Source organism: Crocodylus siamensis, chromosome 15 (genome assembly GCF_052110815.1).
Source record: "Crocodylus siamensis isolate JL-2025a chromosome 15, ASM5211081v1, whole genome shotgun sequence".
Taxonomy (NCBI): domain Eukaryota; kingdom Metazoa; phylum Chordata; order Crocodylia; family Crocodylidae; genus Crocodylus; species Crocodylus siamensis.
In genome coordinates this window covers 41,158,831-41,185,967 of record NC_143409.1, presented here as the reverse complement: position 1 = coordinate 41,185,967, position 27,137 = coordinate 41,158,831, and the positions used below count along the sequence as shown (strand labels likewise).

General features: G+C 46.7%; 1 protein-coding gene across 1 annotated transcript in view; it reads left to right on the top strand.

The window, feature by feature from the left end:
• Window positions 1-21,779, top strand: part of CPLX3 (complexin 3) — a 38,374-nt gene extending 16,595 nt beyond the window's left edge. Inside the window, exons 2-4 of the mRNA XM_090028835.1 lie at window positions 16,592-16,785; window positions 18,616-18,703; window positions 20,554-21,779. Of these exons, the coding sequence (XP_089884961.1) occupies window positions 16,592-16,785; window positions 18,616-18,703; window positions 20,554-20,775 (504 nt within the window). The 3' untranslated portion in view covers window positions 20,776-21,779. The remainder of the gene's footprint in view (window positions 1-16,591; window positions 16,786-18,615; window positions 18,704-20,553) is intronic.
• Window positions 21,780-27,137: the final 5,358 nt, after the last annotated feature.

The window sequence follows — 27,137 nt, the reverse complement described above, 5'->3', positions numbered from 1 at the left end:
TTTAACAGCTGGGGTTGCTTCGCTGCTATCAGGTGATTTGGCCATAAGGGAAGGCAGGATTTAGCTGAGGATGCCCAGAGACTTAGTGAACACAGAAAGTTGAATAGGCATTAGGGAAAGGGATCTGCAAGTCTTGGGTGGTGAGGAAGAGTCTGCCATGACACTCATTCTCATAAACACCCAGCAAATATTTGCACTGGATTGTTGCAGAGCTACCATGTGTAACTCACTGAGCACTGGATTGTTGCAGAGCTACCATGTGTAACTCACTGAGCATAGCTTTCTCTCCCTTTCTAGAGGTGACCAAGGCACAGAGAGAGGCTCATGACCTTGCTGCAGCCTTAGCCCACCACACTGGCTCATTTAACAAGGGCTGCATCAGCTTGCATGTCTAGATACAGGTTCCAGGCATGATCTTTGCGGTAGTTAATATCCTGGGGCATGGGCGGATCTGGGATTTTGAAAAGGCGAGTGTACACGGTGAGGTGCATCATCACATATAACACCAGACACATTTTTCTCCAGGTGAAAAAGAAACTAGAAGCATTACTAATACACCAGGGGCCTAGGTCTGCATTATTTAGTTTAAGATTGATGCAAAAACAAATATAACTTGATCGGAATGAGTTAAAAACCATCTGCAGGGCTGTGAAATAGAAGCTACATTACCAAGAGCAGCTAATGGATAGCAGAATTGCAGAAGAAAGTCTAGCTTGATTGGTGGACCCTCAAGACTATAAAAAGGAAACAGGTTTGTTAACACCTGGAATGGAGAGTCTAAAAAGAATAAGGTAGATTATAATGAGCCATGATGTTAACTAACTCCCTCACTGCTGCCTGACTAGAAATGCTGCTGCTGCTCCCAGGCAGTTGTTTTTAAATTCTGGGTGAAGCAGGAATAAAAGCGGGGTGCAGCTGCACTGTGCATGCCCCCTGGGTCTGCTCCTGCTCTGGGGAGGACCTGATGCTCTACCCTAGTTCCAGACACTATAACCAGCTCTCTTGTTCTCTCTCTCTCTTTCCAGCTACTTCTTTCCATTATTAGCTGCGTATGGGGTGTTTGCTGCTCATCCTGTCCCCCATATCAACTCTCGTTCACTGTGCACTGTGAAGCATCCAAGATGAAACAGCCAAGCAATAGGTTGCTTCTGGCTGTGTGCCTGTAGAGTTTCAGTTTGCCCACCTCCAGCCCACATTTAAATAAATAAATAAATAAAAAATTTAAACCTGTGACAGACGGCCCTGTACCCTGCAAGAAGAGGCCATAGGCAGCCACAAACATCCCCCTTCTGCCTGCCAGCATCATGCACAGCCCTAGAGATGCAACAAAAGCCTCCAGGGCTGCTGGCTTCTTCATGCTCAGGCCTCAACAGTCTTGGCTGCTCAAATTCAAAAAGAACAAAAAACCCCCATTTTGGCCCCACCAGTTCCCTTTCCTCAGAGACACTCCAAGTTGAAGCATGTCGCGCCCCTAATGCCAGTGCACCCTTGACCTGCGAGCCTGGGTCGGCATGACCGGCTTGGCGCAAGGAGGGGGGTTTATAACTGGGCAGGTGGGTGATAACGGTGAGCAGGAGTCAGAGGGTTTAAACACAGCATATGGTTATACAAAAGGTTTATTTTACTTACGCTACTGATGTGCTGTAGCATAGGCAGAGGACAAAACACAGACCTGAATCTGGGCCTGCACCCCAAAACGGCTCAGCATGCCACGCCAAGGCCTGCATCTTTCTGCCCCGGAGCCTTGCCACTGCTCCATTGGGTTCTGGGGCCCATGGCAGTTTCCATGTGTCATGGTGGAAAAAAAAATTTCCTGGATACAGGGCTCACACTGAGGCTTAAGCTTATAATGCTCAGGTCCAGAGTCAGCACGCAACCCCCTAGGCCAAGCTCAAGGCCTTTCCCACCACCTTGCCCACCTCCAGCCCACACTTACAAAAAAAAAAAAAAATTCAAACCCTTCATGGATGTCTCTGTGCCCTTCAAGAGCCCTTTGGGGTTTGGCTTGGCTTGGCATGTCATGCCGAGGCCCAGATTTAGACCCATGCTTCAATTGGAGCTCTTGGCGTGTCTGAGGAAGGGGAACTTGGTGGGGGCAAAATGGGGATTTTTTTGTTCTCTTTGAATTTGGGGGCAGCTGAGACTGTTGAGGCCCGAGCACGAAGCAGCCAGGAGCCCTAGAGGCTTTTGTTGTATTTCTGGGGCTGTGCATGATGCTGGTAGGCAAAAGGGGGATGTTTGTGGCTGCCTATGGCCTCTTGTTGGGAGACTGGGGAGACCAATAGGGTGGAGTTGGCAGGTAAGTCCTGGAACAGAGGGACTAAGCATAGAGATATAGGACTGGAAGGGGGTTGCTAGACCACTGAGTCACAGGGCAGGTGACAATGCAACACGTACAAGCCACAGAAGGCAAAGTGTGTTGTTTAGTGCAGATGTACAGCCTCACATTGCCACCTCTCCTGTAGAGGCCTCCCACTATTCTCATCAGTCTGATTTGCAGCCTTGGATCTCTATTTCTCAACAGGCTGAGGGCATTTAGAGCATCTTTCTTACCCCAGGCCACTGCATGTCAGTAGGTGGGGAACAGATAGTGGGCAAGTTGTTTAACTCAGAGCTGTTGCTAATGTCTAAATACAACTTCTTAGTCTCTTATTATTGGTTTTCTATGTTTTGAAGCTCCTTTTCCCCTCTGATCTTCCCTTTCTGCTGGGCCTAATTGTGTCATCTTCCATCCTGCTTTAGTTTGTGGCATGAATCATCATTAGCGACAACAGGCAATGAGCTGTTTTTGCTGTCTGTGAGGCTGGAGCCTCAAAGTGCTGGGCATTTCAGCTTTCTTTGCAATTTTGTTCTTGATTCAGGCTTCCAGTCTCTCTGTAGCCAGGTCCAGTGTAAGCTTCCTTGGTGCAATTGAAATGCTGGGCATCCAGTTTCAAGGGCTTGAATAGTTGGTGAAAGATGTTTTTTGCAGTGTTCACTTAGTGTAAGAGCACACAATTGCGTAGAGAGGCAAACACACTCAAAGGGGTAGGACTAATCAAAGACCTTATTGTATCTATCAAGAACTAAATGGATCCACTTGAAGTCAATGAACATGGACTGAGTTTGATTCTGTTTGCATGAACTGAGTTGCCTTTCATTGCCTTGGGTTTTATAATATCTCTAGGACACTTCTGCAGTTCCCTCTGAACTAATTTGTGATTTCCCAGCGAAGAATTCCACCACTTTGCCATCAGCTGTGATGTCTGTTGTGTTAATTAAAAAAGTATTAACATGTAGATGCCAAATAAGTTCTTGGGCTTTTGATTAATTAATGATGCAGTGACTTCAAACAAATGCAATGATGCCAAGGACAGTAAAGACCTAGATGCTCTTTTTAAAGAGACAATGGGAATATTTAGAGTCAAAGTTATCATAGAAACAATGACAGACAGATATCATAGTGTAACTACAACTTCATTTAAAACTCTTGTGGGGCAAGTTTGTTTCATTGTCAATCTCAGTGGGCACTGATGATCATAATGGACTGTAAACCTTAGGGCAATGATGAAGCCCATGCCATCTCTACATGACATGGATTTTACCACTGCCGTGATCTACTGCATCAAAGGTAAGGAAGATAAATTGAGGGGAGCCTACAGCTTATGCAGCACCAGGCTCAGAACCAAAGCCCAAGTATCCAGTTGAGTTATAGGGGCCTCACTTGGAGCTGGCAAATTTGTGACAGTTGTAATGAAACCACCCAACATGAGATGTTCTGACAGATGGATGAAAGGTGAGTAGCCCACAGACAGGGTTCCCAATGCTGGTATATCCTTTCCAGTCACCAAAACAGAAGAATGGGCAAGCTTCTAGCACCCCCCAGGGTCCAACAAGTAGATTCAGGGTAGGACTTAAATAGGAAATCCAGAAAAGGGTTTGCTGCCGTGGTAAGGTAGTCAATCAAATTTCTGCCCTCAACCCTCAATGCCAGCCCAGCCCCATCACCACCCAATGGCAGCCAAGATGAACAGAACAGGTCCCAGTAATAAGGGTGTCAGATACAGCGTAACAGATGCACCTTGTTTCCTTTCCAGGCCCTGCACATGAGTGGGCAGGAAAGGGGAAGAGAAGCAGCAGCTCCCACATGCTGAAAGCAAATTCCAGGGAGAAGGTCCATATGGACCACTGCTAGAGCAGCTCTCTGTTAAGATGATATTTCTCACAAGGACAACTCTACTGCTCCCAGGCCCACTGCAGCTAGCAAGATGAGTTTTTTAACCAGTATTAAAAAAACAGTCACTTTCCTTTCAAGGTCAGACCTATCCCAAACCTCTGAGGTCAACACCCCTGCTTTCGGGGTGCCTGATATCTAAATCTGCATGTGACATGAGACTATGCTCCAAGCCCTGGCTATGCTAAAATAATGCTGTTTTATGTGTTCAGAAAAATGAGGTAAATAACGCTTCTGTCCTTAGAAATGGCAGGGTCTAGTGGATAGGGCACGGGTATCAGAACTGACGCCTGGGTTCTACTCTTACCTCTGCCACCATCTGGTTGAGTATCAGTGCTAGACGTCCTGGTGACCCCAGACAGACATCACTATAGTGAAGAAATGGCTGAATAGCAATTATTTTAGTTATTCCTAGATCAGATCTCTCAAATTATTTGTGCCTTCACAGAATGTGACAGCACCTTGGCTCCTGCCTTGACTCTGCACCTCGAGACAGGTGGAGGTGAGATTGAGAGGTCAGGAGAAGACTAAATGCATGCAATAGCTGCCCTATGTCCTGCCTACCTACCTAGGTCTGCCTTTCCACCTGGATCTCTGCCATTTCCTCCTGGACATGTCACCCCTACCTCCTCACCCCGCTCCCCACCCAGCCCCCTCACTTCCCATGTTCTCCGTTGCTGTCTCTGTCACTACCAGCCACGTCTCAACCTGGGTGCCATCTTCTGAGCTCTTGCCTAGAAGCCACCTCTTCCTCTCCCTCCCACCACTGCCCAGACTCATGATCTTGTTCTACTTAGTTCCTACCTCAGCTCGTCCATAATCCTCCCCTCCCTGCCAGACTGCTACCCCTACGCCTTCTACCACTTCCATGCTACTGCTAAGATCTTCCTTCCCTGCTGCTCTGACCTCCCTTCTCATCTTCTGTCTCAGCATTGACTTCCATAATGTTTCTTCCTCTCTGGTCTTTCCATGATCTCGCTCCAGCCATCATCTCTGCCTTAACCCCTCTTGCTCCCTACCTCCACACCTAAGTGGATAGCCTGACTGATCCCTTTGAGTCTCCTTCATTCCCTCCTGACTTCTTGCCTCCTTTCAGGCTGCCCATATGCCTGAGACAGGCTGCTAAGTAATGTATGCCATGTGCCCTGCTTTCTCTCTTCACAAAACACCAAACAAAACAACAAAACCCAACCCATCTGTTCCATGAGAAAATCCAGCTGTAACAATTGCTAGCTGCTCTCTGTTTGTTCTGTGTGTTTTCCCTTTGCTTTTGCCTTTTTTAGACTGTAAACACACTGGGGGGCATGGGACCCATTTGCTTATCCATCGTTAAGCCCAGGGTATGCCAAATGTGCTCTATACGTCATTGCCAGCATTTTGGAGAGATGTGTATAGGATTAAGTATGTCATGGTTTGCAGAGAAAGGTGTTTTGAACATTTTTGGGGGTTCCCTCACAATCTGCCAGCCTAATTATTTGTGTTCACTGTTCGGCAAAGTGCACTGGCTCTAATTAGCTCCAGTCAAAGAGGCAAACTCATTCTGTCAAGTCCTTAGCCCCCATGCTCTGAAACCCTCCCAGATCAAGTGTGCACCTATGTGTTTCCATACCCCACAAGCCCTTATTGAATGTGTAGATATTTTTACCATGATGTACAAAGGCTTCCCTGTCTCTGGTAGGTTACAGTCACCTCTGTCCGTAGATTTAAAGAAACTAGACAACTCTGGGAAGATTCCCTATGGGGAAATGTTCATGTGCGCACGTGTGTGTGTATTTATGAGTGCATGTGCCTTTGCTCAGGGGTTGCTATAAGCTACCGGCATTTGGACAGCACATGTCCCCCCATGTGCCTGTTTACATGGTTTGGTTTGTGGCTGTATGTGTCTGTTCATGCATGTTTGTGTCATTCAGTGGGTGCATGCTCCCCCCACTCCACGCACTTGGCATGCTGGCGTGTCCCTTGTGTGTGGCATGTCATTGATTTAATTCCCGCTTTCCTGGACATTCACGCTCATGCTCTGACAGCCTGCAGCTCCCGAGGCTCTTTTTGTGCAGCGGGGGTGGGTCAGTGGCAGGGAACCCAGGGAAGGGAATGACAGTTTTCTGCGGTGGGGATTGTGGCATGCGCTCAGACAGCTGCTGTAATTAAATGAATATCTTCACATGGGAAGGGGTAACACATTGTCAGCACGGGTCAGTGCTGCTGCCGCCAGCTACCATTAGCATTATCTCGGCATCTGCTCAAAGAGGAGTGTTTCATAAACAGTGACAGTGGTATTCAGGACTGTGGCTCCCCATTTCTGAGTGGTTACACTGCAGGGATGGGGGTCAGGGGATAATGAAGAGGCATTGTGTCCAGTTATGTTGTGATTTGTGCACGTGTGTGACGGGGCATCACTGGGGAAGGCATGGCACTTCCCAAGAAATCTCCCTTGCTCCTTCCTTATCTGAATACTCATCCACTCAGTGGTGCAGCTCAGGGATGGAGGAGGGAGGAGCATCTCCAGGGTCGTCTGGGGTGATGTAGAATAAAGATCCGAGCGATCATTTCCCCAGGGGACTTCCACAGTCAGGGCTATATTTAACGTTGAGAAGTCATAGTTGCACTGAAGAGGTCAAGGTTGCTTTCTGTTTGTCCCCACTGCCTGTTTGGGCTGGTATATGCCATGTGGCACAGAGGGGCAGCAAGGGGTAGGAGGAAGGAGTGGGCACAGCATAGCCATGCAGGTTGATCTGTCTGCAAGCCAGGGGAGATCATCCAGTTGGGTACTTCTGCACAGTGGCCTGCTTGCTGGCATGAGCAAGTGAGATGTGGGAATCCTGACACCCCCCTGCATCTTTGTGGGAAGTTCTTCCAGTCCACATCATTCCCATCCTCAATCCTTAGTGGTCATCAAGAGACCAGCCCCTGAGGCAGGTGTTTTATGTCACTAAGAGGAAGCCAGGCATGGTGGAAACCTTCTCAACCCATGAGAGACAGACGGCATCGCTGTAGAGTGACTCACTCCCTGCTGGCTCCTCCGTGCATCCTCCTCCTTTCCTTGTATCTTGGGCTTCTAGATCAATATTTTTATTGTGCCCACATGCAATATGCTTCTTCCCTCAGCTCCGTTATTAACATCGCTGCAGAACGCTAAGAATACAAAGTGACAGGGGATGGCTCTGTCTGAGTACTTTGGTTTGACTTTCAAAACCCAAACAATATGTTCTTTTTCATCCTTGAGACCTTCCATCTCTTCTGTGTCAGGGAAGGAAAGAGACCAGGCCACTGTATGCTCCTGTTTCATCTCATGCCATCATATGGCATTAAAGGTTCCCCCCCATGTTCAGACTGATTGGCTTTGCACTATGGTTGTCCAAAGAGAGCTCTCCATAGTTTAAGGTGTTGACAACTCATCAATACCAGTGCCTCTAGGGTATTTCTGGATGGAAGTAGACACCAATGCTGATCCCTGGATGCTGGCCTGGCCATATGGACTGCTGATAGCTGGTGCTACTTAGGGTAGCATTAAGGTTGCTCTAAATATCCCATTGCACAGGTGGGGCAGGAACAGGAAAGCACAGTGGTAGAGCTGTGTAGTCACAGCTCAGTACACAGATTCCATGTGACCGTCTGTCCCGATTGCGCAGAACAACAATCAACACAGATTGTGACAGAAGCGTGACTTCTCCAGGCAGAGAGAGCTTCTGCTTTTCTTAGATTTGAATCCTCATCTCTTCCACACTTTGTCTCCAACTCACGCATGCACCGCTCAGGATGGAACTCAACTACTCAGCGTCTTGGAGCACCTAAAAATCTCCCGTAAGATTTAAGAGGAAAATGTTCAAAGGAAACAGAGTGGGCATCACATAAGGCCAGCTCCTTTTGCCTCCCCTGTTCACAAGGCAAATACTCTTGCAGATGATGGCATTAAAAGTCAAAGTCCTGTACCCACCCATTGGATTTATTATTCTACATGTCTTGAACTAGCCTCCCCTTCACTGATGCAACTTGACATCAGCATGGCTTTGGCTGAATTTGCACTGGCTGAAAGGAAAACTGGTCCTATTAAAAAGGCAGGATCCCAGATACCAGTAAATCTCCCAGAGGATATGAAGACAGATCTCTGGAAGGGGTGCAGGGTCTTGGGCTTTGAGTTCTAAATATGTATTCCATTATCTCCTTCTCAAAAAGGAATTCCAGCTTTAAGATTTCTTCTTCTGAAGGACTGGAGGGAGAAGCTAATAGTGATAGAAGTTATGATTTAGAGATGCTCCCTCACTTAGAAGACTACAGAAGTTGGAAACTAGGGGATGGTCCCTCACAGTAGTTAGAGAGACTGAAAGATTGCAAAGGCTGGCCTAAAGTGCCACAGTAAAGTTTGCTGTTTAGTTCTTCTCATTCATGCTGGATTGTCATCACTGAATCCAATGATCACTACAGCCTCCAGACATGAATCTCTCCTGGCTGTCTACCTACCTATACACCTAGATTTCCATAGATCTTTAATCACCGTAGTATGTGAGTGTCTCACAATTTTTCTTCATTAGTGGCACAGAACCCTGTAGAGAGAGATCTTCAGGTTGCACCAAGCTTAACTACTGGTAATCCTATCTGTACTGGAGAAAAAACCTTTTATATCAGAAGACAAATGGGCTCTCTGATCCTCTCTCTGTTTCTCCAGAGGGCCAAGAAAATGTGGCCTCTTTTTGAGGCAGTCTAATGAATAGGATCTTGATTGATACTCATTAGGCATGTCTACATGAGATGCTAAATGCATAGTAGACTAATTGTATGACACATTAGTGCAACATGAAAAAACTGTGCTGATACACAGTAGAATTAGACTACTAATGTGCATTAGTGTCACTTAAAAACCATGTGCCAGTGCTAATGCACAGTAGCACCGATTTATGGGGCATTAAGTTAGTACCTGAGATTACAGGTACTAAACGTAATGCGCCATAATTACAGTGCCTTAATGAATGCATGGATATGCCTATAGCCCACGATAGCAAATATTCCTCAGTCCTCATGAGAAATATGGCTGAAACGTCTACGGAGGGCCAGCGTTCATACAAACCAAACCTAGGTCTGCCTCCTTTCATGTCAGGTATCAGTGAAGGAAAAAGGATCTTAGCTCCTGCCAGTGAGTGTTAGGTTGGCTTCACTGGGTGAGGTTTTGTCCTGCCTTTTTATAATCCATAAAGATGTGTGATATAATATACGGTGAGATAATGGGTCAGGCAAGGATTTACATCTAATTACTGCAGGTTAGAGTCCTGGGTGGAAGGATGATTCATACTTCTTTGAATATATTTAGTGGATAAAAAACAGCTTGGCTTCAGAGAGATAAGAGAAGGTAAAATTGCCTGCCTTGGAATAGCATGATGATCTGGTGAGCTGTGTGACAAGGGGATTGAGTTCTCCTTCTAACTTCCTCCCCCTAAGCTAATGTATGGGTCACAGACAAAGCCATTTTAAGCCTGTGGAGGGGAGCAGTGTTTTGCTCCATACCATAGCCCCTACTGACTGGTAGCAGGGGAGCTCAGGATCTGAGAGGGATCTTTGCTTTCAGATGAAAGTTATTGCTATGACAATGGTCTAGTGCAGGTTGGAATAAGGTGGTGCCACTGTGCTGCTTGCCCAGAGGCCCCCGAGAAGACTGGAATGGAGAACAACACAAACTTTCATGAGGATGAGAGGTTAACACCTTTTGTTCCTTTTGTTCTTCTGGATGACAGTCTATCTAGAAAGTCCATCAATACATGGCAGATGGGATGGAAGTACAGGCAGCCATTTTGTGCAGGGCTGAAGACCTTCCTGTAGGTAAGCACTTCCTCAAACCACATGAAAAGCAATGCATGGTTCTCTAGCATGATCTGCAAATGCAAACACATTGTGCTAGGGTAGTGAGACAGTCACAGGAAGCACCAAGGAACCTAGGGCTCATTTGTGAAATCTGCAATTGTCTTAATGATTCTTTTTTCCCCAGGCTTTCTCTTTAGCATATTCATTATGCTGTAGGGGACAGGACTAGGAGCTATGGCCTCAAGCTTCAGTGGGGATATTTAGGTTGGAGGTTAGGAGGAACTTTCTGACTTTCTGAAGGTGGTCAAGCATTGGAACAGGCTATCTAGAGAAGCCATGGAATCGCCATCCTTGGAAATTGTCAAGAGCAGATTATATGGGCACTTTGGCTGGGATGGTTTAGTCAGGGATGATACTGCCTTGAGCAAGGGGGTGGACTAGGTGGCCTTGTAAAGTCCCTTTCAGACCTACTTTCCTAGAACCTTATGATCAAAGGCTTCCTTGTCCACCAGTTCCATTTTCTCCTTCCTATGAAGGTGAAAGACACCTCCTCTTCTTTTCCTACTAATTGAAACTGTGTGTGAGATTTGGGTTGTAGCTCAGCAGTAAGTGGAATAAGCGGAATACTCTGAATATGTTTAAGAAACATCTGGATGCTTACTTTGCTGGTGTCATCTGACCCCAGCTGACTTCATGCCCTTTGGGCAGGTGGCTGGACCTGATGATCTCGTGAGGTCCCTTCCAGGCCTAACATCTATGAAATCTGTGGGAATTCTCTGTAAATGATGTATCCCCTCCTGATTTTGTTATTGCTCTAACATGTGACCAAGATTCAAACCTGAATCCAAAAGACCAGGTGCTTTTCAACAGTAATGGGTTCCTGTCACTTGTATAATCCATTACACCTGAGGAGTCAGGGGACAGATTCTGTGTCACACAGGACAGGATGGAGGAAGGTGGTTTTAAGGCAGCTTTTTGCCCTATCCTGAATTCTAGGCCAGTGGGAGGTCAGTGTAACCTCAACGTAAATAGAGAAGCCCCATGGCTGTTCCAATTTTCAGTACATTTACCCAGGAACCCTAGAACCTGTGCTATAGTCCAGAATCCAAATAGATCCTGCATTACAGCACTTCCTTCTTACCTCTAGCTTCACTCTAGCTATATTCCCTCTAGTGATGTTTGAAAGACAGCAGCACAGTCCTACACATTTTCTGCATGGGAAGATTTCCCTATTAGACCCTTCTGACTCTTTAACTGCATCCAGACTGATGTATGCCAGAGTGTGTGTGTGTTGGGGGGAAGAATAAATGCTCTCTAGATTTAATTCCAAATGAAGACCCATAGTACTCTGGTGAATAAGCTTTACTGCTTGATTTATGAGGGGAGTTCAGCTTGAATCACATGAGCATTTGGATTTACTCTGCATCATATCCCCAAAACAACTTTGGTTTATATTCACTGTTTGTATTCGCATATCATCCACAGAAGCTTCCTGCAAAACTGTGTGTCCTCTCTCTAGACAGCCATGAATCACATGGTCAGTCAACTGGAGTATCTCTTAGGTCCCTGGTTGGTTCATCCAAGTGGCACAGCTCATGAGAACCCATTTTCACTTAGTTTCCCAGACAGAAAGGTTATGCTTTTTTTGTTCCTCCTGAACTAGTTGGTTCTGACTTCAAATCTCTTGTGCCAGCTGCTCTCTCCCAACCTGGAATTGGGGGATCATTTTTGGTGCCACTGTGCTGCTTGCCCAGAGGTGCCCTGAGTGCTGAGGAGATTGGAGTTCTATCATAGTCACTCTCTGTGGCTGGAAACATATATCTCCCTTTAATGCACTCCTGATTTTCCTGGGTTTTAGCCCAGATGAAAACAGGAGCAACACAGCCATTTATAAAAATTGGCCTTCCAAGCTGCATTGCTGCTCCACTGCTATTAGATGATGAGTGAGAGTCATCAGTGCTGTGCTGCGATGCCATGGAGAGTTTGTACTGGCTCACTTGAATCCTCCTGCACCAGAGGGGTAAGGAGATCCGCCCAGAGCGCTGGACCATGATGCAAATGGTGCCCCCACGAACCCTGATCCCAAGCTAGGACGGCAGCTCAGAGCCTCCTGTCTCCGCTTGTCACAGGCCAAGACACGCGAGGGGCAGAGGAGCTGTTCGGCGAGTGCCAGCTGGAGCCGAGCCAGGCCCAGTGCTACAGGGACCTGGCGAGAGTTGGAGAGGTGAGGATGCTGCGCCCAGTGCGTGCCAAGCTGCAGGGCTGCGGCTGTGTCTGCTTGGTGTGGCTGCATGCTGGGCTCTGGAGAAAGGCCTGCTGCTTCTCTCCAGCTCGCATGGATCTTCCTGCGGTGGGGTAGAGCCTTGCAAGCCGGCAGAGCGACATGGTCCCAGGCCCCAAAGATGGAGCCTGGCTCCGAGATGCACCAAGCCTTGCATCCTCTTGCTTTCAGGTGCTGAGAAAGATCTTATCTGAGCTCACAGGATTCTCTGAAATTACTGGCAATTTATGTGAATGGCCCACAATTAACTTATAACAGGGGTATCAAACTCATCCAGCTGTGCAGGTTGGATTAGTGCTGCAAAGCCAGTACACAGGTTGGATTGGGCCCATGGATGCCCCTGAGTTCTCCCCATCCTGGTGCCTGCTCCAGAATCTGCATGCAGCAACTCTGGTCTCCCCCAGACTGGGACTGCACTGCACATGGCACCTGCTCCAGCCAGTCCAGGATTATGCTGCATGCAGTGCCCTGCATGAAGGACCAGTTTGGTGGTCTGTGGGTCAACTCAGACCCAGGAGCAGCAAGGGAGGGGAGGACAATGGGGCTTTTTAGTCTAGATCCTGCTGTATTTTTAACACTCCTGATGTACAGTACTGGGGAAAAGAGGAAAATGTTAGCACATTTTATCTCACATATTTCACAGGTACTTTAAATGAGATGATGGACCTATACCTCTGTAGGATCTCTAACAAAAGGTTTTCTCTTAGAAGAAATGAGACTGTTTACAGCCTGTGATCATGTGCTGTAGCATTCTCTTTTTTGTTTTGATTCGGAGCAGGTATTGAGGCCTTGGCTCAGTGTTGGAGTCTGGCTTGAATTTGTAATGGTAGAGAAAGACCAAGATCCCCTGAACCTGGGGGAAAAATAACACTGGGATGCACTTCTGCTCTTTTCTATTGCTTCTCCAGAATAAAAAATGCATTAGGACTCCAAAACATTTTGCTGGAAATCCTAGCACAGCAAAATTTCCACCTCTGCAAGGGCCAATAGAAGGCAAGGACCACTTAAGTCTAGAGGCTGTTTTAACTTGGGCTGAGGATCAAATTGGTGCCAGGATTGGGAGTAAACAGCAGTTTTCCCCCTCCTCTTTATCCTTTGCCACAGTCCTGCATCAAATACAATACAGCTGGACCTCTGAATCTAAAACCACAACTCTAACCAGTTGCTTAATCTCCTGTTCTCATTTGTTGCTGGTGCATCATTAATAAATCAATAAGACCCAGTGGTTGTAGGCATGTTTCTCCGTGATTATAATGTGCTCTGGATGACATTGTAGGCACGGTGAACTGCAAGATGAATGCCTGTGCCTGGAATAATGGGAGTTATGAAAAGCAATTTGCACATTACAACAAAAACAGTCAGACCAGGGCATTAGAGAGATGGGTATGAAATCATCATCAGCCACTTAGGAAGTGCTGACAGTGTCCAGCATTCTAAAGCCATTTGATAAGGGGAAGTAATGATTAATGTCTCAGGAAAGAAAAAAAAAATTGTCAAGGGCTGCTTACGTACATGTTGCAATCTACATTAGATTATAAAACCTTCAAGGCCAGGGACTGCATATTATTACATATCAGTGTTTAGCAAAATGGGGTTCTAATTATGACTGAGTTCACCCAGCACTACTGTAGAAGGAATAATTGTAGGAGAAAAATCCCTCCAAAGTCAGTAAAAACCATTGTTTTGTGGCTCATACTTACACCTCTAAGAAAAGTGGCCACATGTAACTAAGGCATTGAGTCTCCTCTATTCTGATATGCTCAAGTGGAGGGAACCTGATTTTCCTGAGATGTGCAGCCTTCATCTGAATATATATATATTTTTTTTTTTTCTTCATCTGAATATACCTCCTGTTATGGCATCTCACCTCACATGGCTGAAACAGAGGCCCTCCAAATCACCAGCCAATATATTAAAAGGCAGACTTGGCCCCTTAGCAACAATGACTGGAGCACCAAAGCCTTTAGGTGTATCATTGCCTGACTAAAAATTCATGACCTCAAAGCTGAGATTATTATTCAAGCAAAAAAAAAAATCTTCATTTTTATTTAACAGATAAAGTTTTGCCTGTAGCAGTGCTAGAGGTTGGTTAAGTCCCCCCACCCCCTTCCTTCATTTTTTTCTGTAGATTCACAGCTGCTCTTTCATTTTAATCCACAGAGATTGTCTTTACATTTAAGAATCAGAAAGATTTTCCCACAAGCAGGGATTTTGTTGTTGACAATAAATTCCTCCTTCTCAAACAGTTTTGGAAGACAAAGACATAAAATTGTATGTTCAACGCAAGGATACCATCTGGAAGTTAGGTGCATTCTGGTTTGGTCGTGAATGCAAAATCCATGAATTCTGTGATACTAAAATTAATTAAAAGTTTGAAGAGGTTGTCAGCATAGGATTCATGTCCATGAAATCTGTAGTGGGAGAAAAGAATGATATATTAAAATCAATGATCTGCCTCCTTCTGTATCTTGCTTTAAGAAGGCTGGGATGAATTCTTATGAATTTTCAGTACACTTGCATTTGGTTCAAGTCTCTCTATTGTTGGCCTGACCCAAACTGGAAAAGCTTTCATTGATTTCAAACTGGTGGATTTAAGTAGGTTTTTTTGTGTGTGTTTTGTTTTTTGAAGTTGCTTACTTTTGAATTCCCCAGAAAGTGCTTTCCTTATAATCTAGCCCTGCGACCTAAAAGCAGTTGGGGATCTAAAGACGTGGATAGAAAGAGAAAAGTAGAGCTCAGGAAAAAACCTCATCAGGAAAAAAAATGGAGAGGGGGTTTATTTACTGGTGCCAGTAACTTGGACTGAGGCCTCCAGGGGAACATGGGTTATAAGAAACATAGAGATTTGGAACCAGAGTCAGAAGTTAATAGCATCCACCTCTTGACCCTGGGAGTTTGGGTAGGCTGAAAGAGCCCTGGTGAGAGAGAGAGTGAGAGTGTGTGTGGTTCTCAACTTTTTTGTGCCAGGACCCATTTGTAAACATTGATGGCCAGTCCCAACCCAGTGCCCCTCGTTGCAGACCGGCTGCCCCCAGGTCCCAGCCCGTTAGTGTGTGGGGCGGGGGACCCCAAGCAGCCCCTTTGCAGGCTGGAACTGACAGCCTGCAAGGAAAAAAAGCCACGGTTTCCCACATTTGTCTCCTTTAAAAAAGAACCCATTTTTTAAGTTTGTTCATGACCCTTTCATATATTCTTCTGGCCCACTTTTGGTTTGCGACCCATGAGTGCAGAAACGCTGAATGGGACAGCGCAGTCATTTGTGAAATGAACTTCACCTCAGGGCTCAAGCTCCTTTCCAGAATCCACATTGCCTGGGAAGCTGCTGATTCCTTCTGAAAGTTGCCCCTGCCTCTACTGAAGCTGCAGAAATGGAAAGCGATTTGGGCTGTCTCTTTAAGACAAAGCTATTTGTTTAGTTTAGCTATTTTTTATTTTAAATCCAGCTTGGACTGTTCTAGTTTTTGTCGGGCTTCCTTCCCCTTGCCTGCACGTAGCCTCTCCTATGAACCAAGTGCTTCCCTTCACTTTCTAGCAAGTTTTGCCCGAGGCTGAGCTGAGGTTGCCTCCAGCTGGGAGTTGTTCCTGCTCAAAGCCCCTGCCCTCTCCAGCCTCAGTAATCTCCGCGGCAGCCTTGCTCAGCCTGAATCGATTGCTTTCTTTGGTTGATGATTGTATCGGGTTTAATCCCGCAGATTAAAACGCGGGAATTTTCCTCGGCTGCCCTGTGCCGCCGGAGCCGCCGGCTCAGGCTGTGGAGGGAGAAAGGAAGACTTGGTGGTTACCAGCTCTTCACTAAAGGGAGAGCTGAGACTGGATGGAGATGTTGGGCTCCTTCGTTGCCCCGCAGGCTGTCGGAGGGGTCACCCAGCAGCGTCTCTGGACACACACGAGCGTGTGAAACGCCTCCCCCCCCACCCACTGGTGATCTGCTGTCAAGTGTCCCAGGTTTTAGCTGCGGCGGGGGGGGGGGGGTTGTGGAGGGGAGAGGGGCTCTCGGGACATGTGGTCTTGTGGCATCACACAAGTAAACAATTTAATCCTTTCTTTCCAAAGGGGAGTGGTGGGCGGGGCGGGGCGGGGCAGAGTTAAGAGTGGCGGGGCTGGAGCTGGCGGCAGACTCGGCGGGCGCCGCTCCTGCCTGCCCCGCCCCGCCCCGCGCCGCGGGAGCTGTCCGCGGTGCTGACCCGGGACCCGCGGGCGCTCGGAGCTGTCCGCGGCCGCGGTGCTGAACGGGGCGCGGGCGCCGATGGGCGGCGGAGAGGGGCCCGCGTGAGCCCCTCCACAGCGCTGCTTCTCCTTCCGTCTAGCACCGACTTGGCCCCCCGTCTGCCAGCCCCGCCATGGCGTTCATGGTGAAGACTATGGTGGGTGGCCAGCTGAAGAACCTGACTGGGGGACTGGGAGGAGAAGAGAAGGGAGAAAGCGAGAAATCCCCAGCTGAAGCCCAAGGCATGACGAGGGAGGAATATGAAGAATACCAGAAGCAGCTGGTGGAGGAAAAGTAAGTGTCCCTGGGCTCCCTCGGGTGCTTTTGTTCCATGTCTGCTCCCATGCTTCTCCCGGGCGCTGTGGGCAGGGGGATCTCGGATGTCCCGTGGCATTGGGAGCCTACTCCCATGTTGTCTGCTCTATTGCCCATTGTAAGGGGCCTCGGATAGTCATAGATGCCCACTGAACTCGTGGTTGGCTATATCACTTGGGGAGAAGGGGACGGTTCAATAGGTAGGCAAAGAAAATATGGGTCCTGCAGATCAGGACACTAGCCCACGGGGAACAACCCTGCAGGACAAAGTGGAAAGGGGACCATTGTGGGTGCCCTTTTGTTGAGCCCCGGGTTTGTATTGCCCATCACTTTTGGGCCGGGCTGAAGGAGGAAGGGATGCAACATACAGAGGAAGGGGAAATGTCTCTGTCTGTAGGATCTCAGGCGAAGACTGCTTGAATCAACTCAGTGATCTTTCTTTATGTCAGCCAGCAGCCTCGCCGGTGAGGCACTGATATAGTATAGGGGCTAGAAACAGGACGAGCCCCGGTCATTTACTTGTAACTAACCTTAGTGCGGGTTTGAAACCGGGTCATTCCACATTGCTTCTATACACGGTGGGCTGTTTGGGCAGCTGCTGTGACAGATTGGTTGGTTTTAAACCCAGGGCTGACAGCTGCCCTTCTTTTCTTCTTAAAGAAACTCCCCGCCTCCCGCCTCCCCCTTTGCAAAAAGAAATTGAAATAAACACTTGAACATTGTTGCAGAAGGCGGGGAATTTTAGTAATACATTTTTAATGAAAGCTGTAATCTTTTAATCCGCTTTTGCATCCCAGTGAGGGGATTGTTTTTCTCATGATGGGCCACATTTCACTATGGGGTTTTTGGGATAGTTCTCCCTCATGAAGTTAGCTTTTAATGTCTTTGATTCCTGTATTGTTGGGGGGGGTGAGAGTTTGGGGGGGGTAGGCAAAGTGTAGGGTAGTGAAGCAGCAGAGATTTCAGTCTAAAACAGCTTCAAAGTGGGTTTTGCCAGAAACACTGGCCTCAGCATGGACCAAATTCATAACCACCATGTCCTCCCAAATGGGGTAGAAAAATAAATTTACAGGGGAAAAAAAATCTCATCCTTGTAAGGTCTTTTACACTGCTTTAAAATACGAAATGTGATAATTAGCATTGTCCAATTTGGGTTGCTTAATACACTGGAATAATGTGGCGATTGGTGTAACTGTTTAAGGGATATGTTGTGTCATTATTTATTTAGTTGTTGGCTGTGAAATGTAGATAAAAGCAGTGGCTTTGGAAAAAAAGCAGGCAAGGTAAAAAGAAGCAAAGAGGTGAATGTAACATCCTGTCATTTCCATCTGCTTTCCTAGGCTCCCACTCACCATTATTTAAGACACCAAAGTTGCCAGATCTCTAACACACTAACCAATAATTCTTCACACACCCCTGGGTTTTATTTTCCCATGTTGTGGTGTTGAACAGAAACATGGTAGGGCTTTTTTTTGTTGTTGCCATATCTGACATTTAACTGAGTCCAGACATCTACTTAGACCAGTAGACTTGTCCCATGATGTTCTGTACACCTCAGTGTGGCTGAAAGACAAAAGGCAGTGAAAGCTTCCTCAGGATGTCAATTAGAAAGCAGTCCTCTCTGCCTCCTATCCCCCTTTGTCTAACAGAGACTGGTTGATATTTGATTAGGCCCTGCCCTGCCTCCATGCTGGTACATGGGATTAGTAACCCTCCTTTGAAATCTATCATCCTAGTGACCAGAGTGGACTCTGGCCATATCATGGAGGTGGCTGAAAATATGACTTGTTTTCTAATATCTGTTTCCAGAATGGAAAGGGATGCCCAATTTGCCCAGCGCAAAGCAGAGAGAGCCACACTCAGGAGCCACTTCAGAGACAAATACAGGCTGCCCAAGGTAAATCTTGATGCCTTTGAGTCCTAACCTCTCTCGTCTTAACAGGGGCCAGGAATGCAAGTCAATCATCTATATTCCAGCCTAAGGCTCCATAAAGACATCCTTTCCCACTGCTTGCCCCCAGGCTGCTCAGAGGTGGGGGGGGGGGGAGGAGGAGCAGTCAACCTCATGATGTCAACCTCATGACATGGGGCAACATGAGAGCACCCTATGTCCCAGTGATCCCTGTCCAGTCTGATATAATCCCTTTGGGATGGATATAAAAATTGGGGATGTTCTTTCTCATGTCATGGGGCCTGGGTAAATGTTATCACAGACTGTGTCACATGTACAGCTGAGGCAGCTGAAACAGAACTATATACTTTACGAACAACCTGCTAGAGTTCCCACACACTATGGGAAGACTCCTTTCCTATTAGCCTCCTTGCCTTCATTTCTTTCATGTCACACTGATGCAAGGCTTTGCCTAACTTCTGATCATGTCCTTTCCTCTCAGGCAGAATTCTTCCATCCCTAGGGCTTTTTGACTCTCCTGCTCTCCCTTTACAATCCCATCTCTGCCTACTCCTAAGAATTACAGTAGACTCTCACACCGTCTATGTGTAGCATGTATCTAGAAAAGTCTGTGCTTACTGCCAGCCAGCACACAAGAACACCACTGTCCTATAGAGCCATCTGTTAGGCAGGTCAGCAGAAGAGCAGTCCCTTTATATGGCCATTAATGGGTGTAAACATCTCTAGCCTCTGATCCAATCATCCATCCTGTCAGTCACCTTCTTGATCTCCTTCCTTGGCCCTCAGTGCAGTCACAGATTTCAGTTTCACCAGTGTGAAAGCAGAGTAAGTCTACTGAAATCAGTCACTGGGTTCCCTTTGGATTCACACTAATGTAGCTAGGAGTGGAGCCACACAGAGTAAATTCCACTGAATGTAGTAATAATGTTTCCTTTTAATAACTATTTTCTCCCTCCCCATTTTAGGGAATGTTTCTGTGATCAATTCCTATTTTTGGCCTTCCGCTTAGAGTGGAGTGACTAAATCATTGAGAACAATTTAATCAACTCTAATTCAGCCGTTTTTCTCTGTTCATAGAATAACCACACGAGCGTCACATATTTTCCCCTACTTAATCCAACAAAAGCCTTTTTAATATTTTTTTTAAACTCGGTGACTTTGATGAATATTCTAAATTGGAGTTTTGCTAATTTTAGTGTGGGAAGGCCAAATATTTCCACATATTGTTTCTATGCCTTGGCTGGATGAGCACACATGACCTTCTTACCTACATGCCAAAATTTATCTTCCACTGCCATGAGTGCCAGGCATTAGATTGCTCACTTGTTTGCTTTCTGCACAAAGAAAGGAGGAGGAGACATGTTCTAAGTAAAAGAACAATTTATTCGTTGATGAGTCTTTTTGTCTCATTCACTCAGCTCAGATTGGCTTCACAATTATGTTGTTAATACCGGGACAATTTTCCTGCATCAGTTGCCGCTTAATCTTTCCATGGTTCTTCAATCTATTGATGAACTTGATCTGGTCTTCATTCAGCAGGTTACTTAAGCATATGCCTAACTTAAGTCAAGAGCTTCAGTCTAGCTCTATTCAGCATTGCACTTAAGCATGATTGGAAGAATTGGAGCTATTTAGGATAAAGAAAACTGAAGGAGGATTTCAGAATAGTCTTCAAACACAAAAAACAGTTTTATAAAGAGAATGGCAATCTCTATGTCCATAGTGGGATGTAGGCATTCACTTATAAAATAAACATGAGCTTAAAGTAAAAGACTAAAGCAGGACCTTTCTAATACACTTGCTCATTGTTTCCTTTGATCAATGTGACTCTTTAGAATGAAACAGATGATAGCCAGATCCAGCTGGCAGGAGGGGATGTGGAGCTTCCAAAAGAGCTGGCCAAGATGATCGAGCAAGACGAAGAGGAAGAGGAAAAGAACTCAGTTATCGGACAGCTGACCAACATCCAGAACCTGGACCTGGATTCCCTGAAGGATAAAGCCCAGGCCACCCTGGAGGACCTGAAGCAGTCAGCTGAAAAATGTTCTGTTATGTGACTTGGCTGTACCCCTTACCATAATACCACCCCATTCCTGAACACATAATGTTTGGAGTAGAGGGGGCACAGTAGATGGTCTGGAGGTGGCCATGGTTTATGAAAAATTAGTCAGTGGGAAACCCACTGAGTTTGTTCCCCTGGGTGGCATGAGTTGGGTACCTTTTCTAAGCCATGCTCAGTCTAGAGTCCCTAAAACAGACTTACCTGTCCTGTACTTGCCAATATACATGAAGTGTCTTCCAGTCTGAGGTTAGAACAAGAAAGCAACCCTGTTGTCCCCCAGACACCTTTCTGGCCCTCTGATATAGGCTCTCCATGCCATTACCCACAGGGTCACCCCATTTTACTCATATGAGTAAAGGAGTGAGGGAAGCATGCAATGGCCTTGGAGAGTGATTGAACTGTGCCAATGAGTGGGAACACAGATTTCTCCTGGCTGGGATCCTCTGTCTTGACTTCTACTGGAGTGAAGGAGATGTAGAGCAAGCTTGCAAGTAGGGGCAGTAGGCATTCACTGTGCTTTCTTTCTAAGGACAACTCATGAAGGAAAATCTCCCTAGATTTGTAGCAATAGCAATTAATAACAACAGTGAATGACAGAACCCAAAAGTGCTTTTCAGAAGAAAGTACAGTGCCATTAGCCCTATTTTATGGAGGGGGACACTGAGGCACAAAGCACTTAGGAAATTCACCTGAGTCAGTGGCAGAGTCAGAAACTGAACCCAAACTAGTTGGTACTCCATCATCTCAGGCCCTACATGTCCTTCAGTGTAAGAACGGAAATGTTCAGACTCTACTTTGTTTCTACTGTGTGGGATTGGCTCTATTTGACTTATTTTACAGGACAGCAAAACAAACATGCCATTTGTGTAATGACTGGGGAAATCTACCTGTATATACATTGTGTTGTAACCATGCCATGTTTTCATTTGACTATCTAAACCTTATATACCATCCCTATTCTATGGTACTGTTATAATTGATGGAATAAATACCAGGAGATCTCTATGCATTTTTTTCCTCCAGTATCTCCCTACTAAAATGATGTGTTGTCAAATGCAATGCCATAAGGTTTGGGGGGGTTTTCCCCCCTGTAGAGACAGTGATGTTTATGTAGTATTCAGTGATGGGCTCAATCATCTCCCTGAAAATGCTAAACCCTTTAGAAAGCATTGACCTTCATGGAGCAAGGTCTGGCTGTGTGTGGCACACGTGTATTTGAAGATTGCTGCCTTTTTTTGAGTGTGTGTGCATGTGCTCATGTGTGTGTCCTTTGCTACCAATCCTGAGAAAGCCTTACCTCATCCAGATGAGTGACATTTAAAATCTTAGAGACCTCTGCAGCCACTGGTAACCATAGTTTTAAAACACTTTGTGTTCTGACAGCATCTTCCACTCAAATTATTTGACACACAGTTATCTTTTAAGTCTCATAATGCCTCTGTGGGACAGGTGAGTATGACTGGCCCTATTCTATAGATGGTAACACTGAGGGTCAGGGATGTATGGCAAGTACTGTACTAATGGTTCTCAACCATTTCCATGCAGGAGCTCTGATGGTCAAAAATATGTTACCTCCTATCACCCACTGGGTGTGTCTACACAAAACACTACTTTGCTGTCACTATGGTGACATAGCATGGGCAGCCAGGAACTGTGACACCGATGCTACTGCACAGTAGGGTTGGAAATGACCCATGCACCACTGGGACTGTGCAGTAACAGTGGTTACTGCACAGTCATTTAGTACTTGCTAAAGCAAGTACTAAATGGTGGCACAGTAACAAATGCACAGTTGGGGGCATGTGTAGATGCACCCACAGATTGGAGACTTGATCCAGATTCACAAAGGTCCCTAAGTGGAATCCACAGCTTTGAATTAGGCCTCTGAGCCCTCTGTAGAGCATGTGGGGAGCATCAGGCATTTCCATGTAGACTCTACAATGGTCAGTAGAGTGAGTTGAGAGTGGAGAGATAGCCAGTAGGAAATTCTGATGACAGGGTTGTGTCTTGAACCCTGTTCCTTTCTGAGGCTTAGGACCCCACTCAGTGCTAATAGAAGGCAACTGTATCCAATCAGGACTCGCAGCCTTGAACCCCACCTTCCTCAAACACCAGCCAGGAGTTACAGGCTTTTTTTCAAAGAAGGATGGAGGTGGTAGTGTCCCCCTTCTTTATGACATCCTTGTGGTTAAGGACTCTCCCATGTTGGATGAGACTTGGGACCAACTCTAGGCTGTGCCAGAAGGGTTCCAAGCCTCACCACCTATAAGTATGCCATGACCACCTAACTGTATGTTGTTCCAGGTATTCTTTACTGTTCCACAGATCCATAACAGAATTAAAGATACGTCAAGCCAGAGAGAGAAAGAAGGCAGCCTAGCAGTTATGACACTCACCTGGGAAGGGGGAGATCTGGGTAACAGTCCTTGTACAAAGGACTGGTTATGTGTTCTTAATGCAATAGACTACAGTGCAATGAGTCCTTAATGTAATAACTAGCAGGAAAAGATCTCCCTCAGGGGGTGATGATTTAGGACAAGGGAGATGTGTCTCACTGAGGCTTCCCATAAACAAAGTGATCACAGTTTTAAATTAGAGGATACCACCTCCTTGTTTTGGCTTGGCAGCTTCAGCAGCATGAGGTGATTAATTCAGCAGCATGAGGTGTATCAGCTGCATTTTTTTAACTCTAAAGCAAGCATTGTCATGTTTGTGTAAATACATGTCAGATACAAGATCACCTCTCCAATTAGCACGGAGTGCTAGTAGCAATTTTGGAGGTGTGGCCTGCTCGGAATTGGGGCTTCTCCATGCAGGGAGGCTATTGCAAAATAAGCTTGGGCATGAATTTAAAATGTGATTACTGTTTCACACCAGCTCTTTGGGTGGACACCCTGATTCTGCACTAAGATGGACTTTTGACAATTCCATTTGATCCATTTCCCTGGCACCTGTCATGTGGAATGAGACCATCCACTCAGGGAACTATGGAGGAATCAATAGTGTACAATATATTGCTACTCTTATTCCCCTTATTAGATAAGCCCTTAGTGTACTGGAGCCCTGTTGTACCATATGCTTTCTGTTGAGCTCTTTAAACAGGAAGGCTCCATCGATCTCTTCAAAGATAAAGGCCTTGGTTCACAGCTGAGACTGAAGGAGGATGGCTGTGGCAGGCACTAAATAGCTGTACAGTAACTGCTGGTACTGCCAAGTCCTGGTGCTGCACAAGTCATTTCTGACCCTATTGTGCAGTAGCGACCAGCTACTGCTCAGTAGCAAATTGCTACTGCACAGTAGCGGAGGTGTCATTGTTCATGCCTGCTGATGCTACATCACTGTAGCTCATCATTATGGTGACATAGCATGTCATGTAGACACACACTGTGTGACCCTGTTTCAGAACTGAGTTGCTTTAGCCCACCATAGGAGAAGGGCCTACATGGGATCATCTGCATGCCCATGACCTAAAATGCCAAAACACTTTTCTCTCCTCTCCCATTGTCTTACATACAAATGTACAGGTGAAGTACTTTCAAAACAGACAGGTGATTGCTCAGCCCTGTTGTTGGATCTCTGCAGAATAAGCCACCAGAACCATTCATTAACCCCAAAGAAGTCAACAAAACTTTGTTGCTAATTGTATTCTAGGCTTCCAAGGCACCTGAAGGAATCACTGTAAGTAATACCAGGAGGAGCTCTGCAATCAAGAAAGCCTGTGTGTCACACACTTGGACTAGGAATTGCGTTAAAAGTGGTCAGAGAAATGGTCCCTCACTCCAGAGCAGGTCACAGCTGCTTTCTCCCACCATCCTTAGCAATGTGATCTGGAGAGGGTTTCTGAGAAAGGATGACACTTGGCAAGATTGCCATCAGCAAGACATGGTTCTTGAGCGGAGATATAACAACAGCCTGTCCAGAGGGAGCTGGCATCTTGACTCACCTTTTTGTTATACCAGCCAAAAAGGGACAAACATCCAAAGGGTGAGTTTATACTCAGTTAGCTCCCCCAGCACATTGCAAGCCTCACTGAACTAAAATCAGCTCAACCATGACCAGTGAGGTGGTGGCATCTGTCACTTCCCCAGAGGGATTTGCTACCCCAGTGACAGCCAACCAAGCCCAAATCTGAACAACCTTGACCACACAGCAGACAGAAAACAATTCACAGCAAAAATCATTCAGACTATTCCTGTGAGTCTCTAGCCTTGTTGGTCCATCATCTGGAACAGCTCCATGACTTGGATCTTTGGGGGCTCAACAGTGAAGGGAGGAGGTGAGAGAGCTTCCTGGCCTAAAATCTCCCCATAATCCACTTGACAAATCAGGGTGCAATGTTTCTTACTGTATGCTAGTCCCTGCCTAAGGTACCTTTTCCAGCAGCAGTTATCTAACCTCCAGATATTCACAGAATGATGATGTTCTGAGACAGAGCACTGTCAACTGAGACAGAATTCGGCTTTAAAAGGGCCCACCAATGGCAGAAGCTGCAGTTTGTCCCTGACTCCAGCATGAGACACACAGGCAGAAGCCCATTGTGCCCCCATGAGCCCTGGGACCCCTAGATCTATCCCTGGCAGACTCCGACCCCAACTCCCAGTACAGCCTGGAGGTAGGTGGGGCCTACAGTGGGAGGGAATTAGCACAGCTGTGGGGCAGTTGAGAGGAGCCGAGTAGGGTCATGCCCCCCACTCCCCTGGTTCCTTGTTGGCCCAGCCCCACAGGGAGTTGCATGACCAGAGCCTTGTGAACAGAGCACGTGAACAGCTGTGCTTCTAGGCCCAGCGTGCAAGTTAGCACAGGAATCTGTACAGGAGGGCAGGCAGGAGGGCCACGAGGCTCCAGGTGGGGAGTCTGAAGGGAAGGGTCTCCACAGTAGTAGCCCAGACTACTATGAGGACCATGGTGGGAAGGATGCATCACACCCTGAAGCTCCTCCCTGCACATGGACTCCCCCTGCTCTGGTACCACTGGGGTCTCCACCAAAATGGAGCCCATGGTTCCAGCCTGTACCTAAACGGAGCCTGCGGACCCTGCCCCAACCCGGGCAGGACTCACGGCTCTGGCCTCTACTCAGACAGAGCTCCTGGCTTCCTACAGAGGCTGCCTGGCACAGATGTAGGCAGCTGGGTCTGGAAGCACTGACACCTCCCCTTGTGGGATGTGCTCAACAGTGGAGGCTCTGGAGTGCCGGATTAGAGAACTCCAGGCAACGGTGCAATGGCTGCGAGCCACTAGAGATGCAAAGCAGGAACTGGACACCTGCTTCCAGGCGCTTCACCTGATGGCTGACGATGCCTTGGCAGGTAGGAGAGGCAGAAAGGGTAAAATGCCAAGGCTAAAGAGGCATGTGCTGCAGTAAGAGCTGGGTTTGGTGACAGTTATGAATTAGGCACTTGATAATCAAGAACATATTTACATACTGTTATTAAAACACCTCCTTTTCATTTCTAGACCATGCTCCTTTACAGGAACAGTGAGATACTTTGAGATTTAGCAAACTCACCCCTATATGGCACGGTCATCAAGTTGAAATTGCTCCTGCCTTGGGCATCATGCCCCCTCAGGGCAGCAGTACCAAAGAGCAGCACGCCAGCCTGCTGCATCTTATTGCTTATTCATAACATGCTGTTCTGCAGATGGGCTATATATAGGCAGGAAGGAGAGGGGTGTGCCTTTGCTTTTACAGGTCAGAGAGAAAGATCCCTTAGGCTTACCCGGTTTTCTCTAGGGTGGTGCCTAAAGCTGCCAAGCAAGAATGGAGGTGGGATTAACAAGCAGTGGATGATCCTTAAAGCAAATGCAGAACAGGCTTTGTAAGGCCTGTGTGTACCAAGCGTCTCCATCTGAAATGAAATCCTCTCATTTGAGAACAATTAAAATATGCTGGGAACAGAGGAAAAATCAGAGGTGGATTCATCCCATATTGTAACTAGTCCTTCCACCTTGCCTCTTGATTTCCCCATCTTGTTTCAAATCAGCATTGGTAGTTTGAAGGATACTGACTCCCTATTAAAGGCTGGATGGGCATCTGTCTAGGATGGTTTAAGAGCCATGAAGGGGTTAAACTAGATCAATGGTGCTTAACTTTCTGACCCTATGGGCTGGAAGAGTGGCATGGGGTGGGTCCATGGGCTGGATCCAGCATGGGATCAGAACATGAGGATGGTCCTGAGGTAAAATCTGGCATGCCAAATCTGGCCAATCTAGCTCCATGCTCCAGATCTGGCTGCAGAGCAGCCATGTGTGCTGGATCATAGCAGCACCCAGGGCTGTGTTATCTGGCTCATGGGACTCCCCACAGGTCTGGAAATATGGTGGCCAGGGAGCTGTGGCAATGTTAATTGTCTTGGCTCT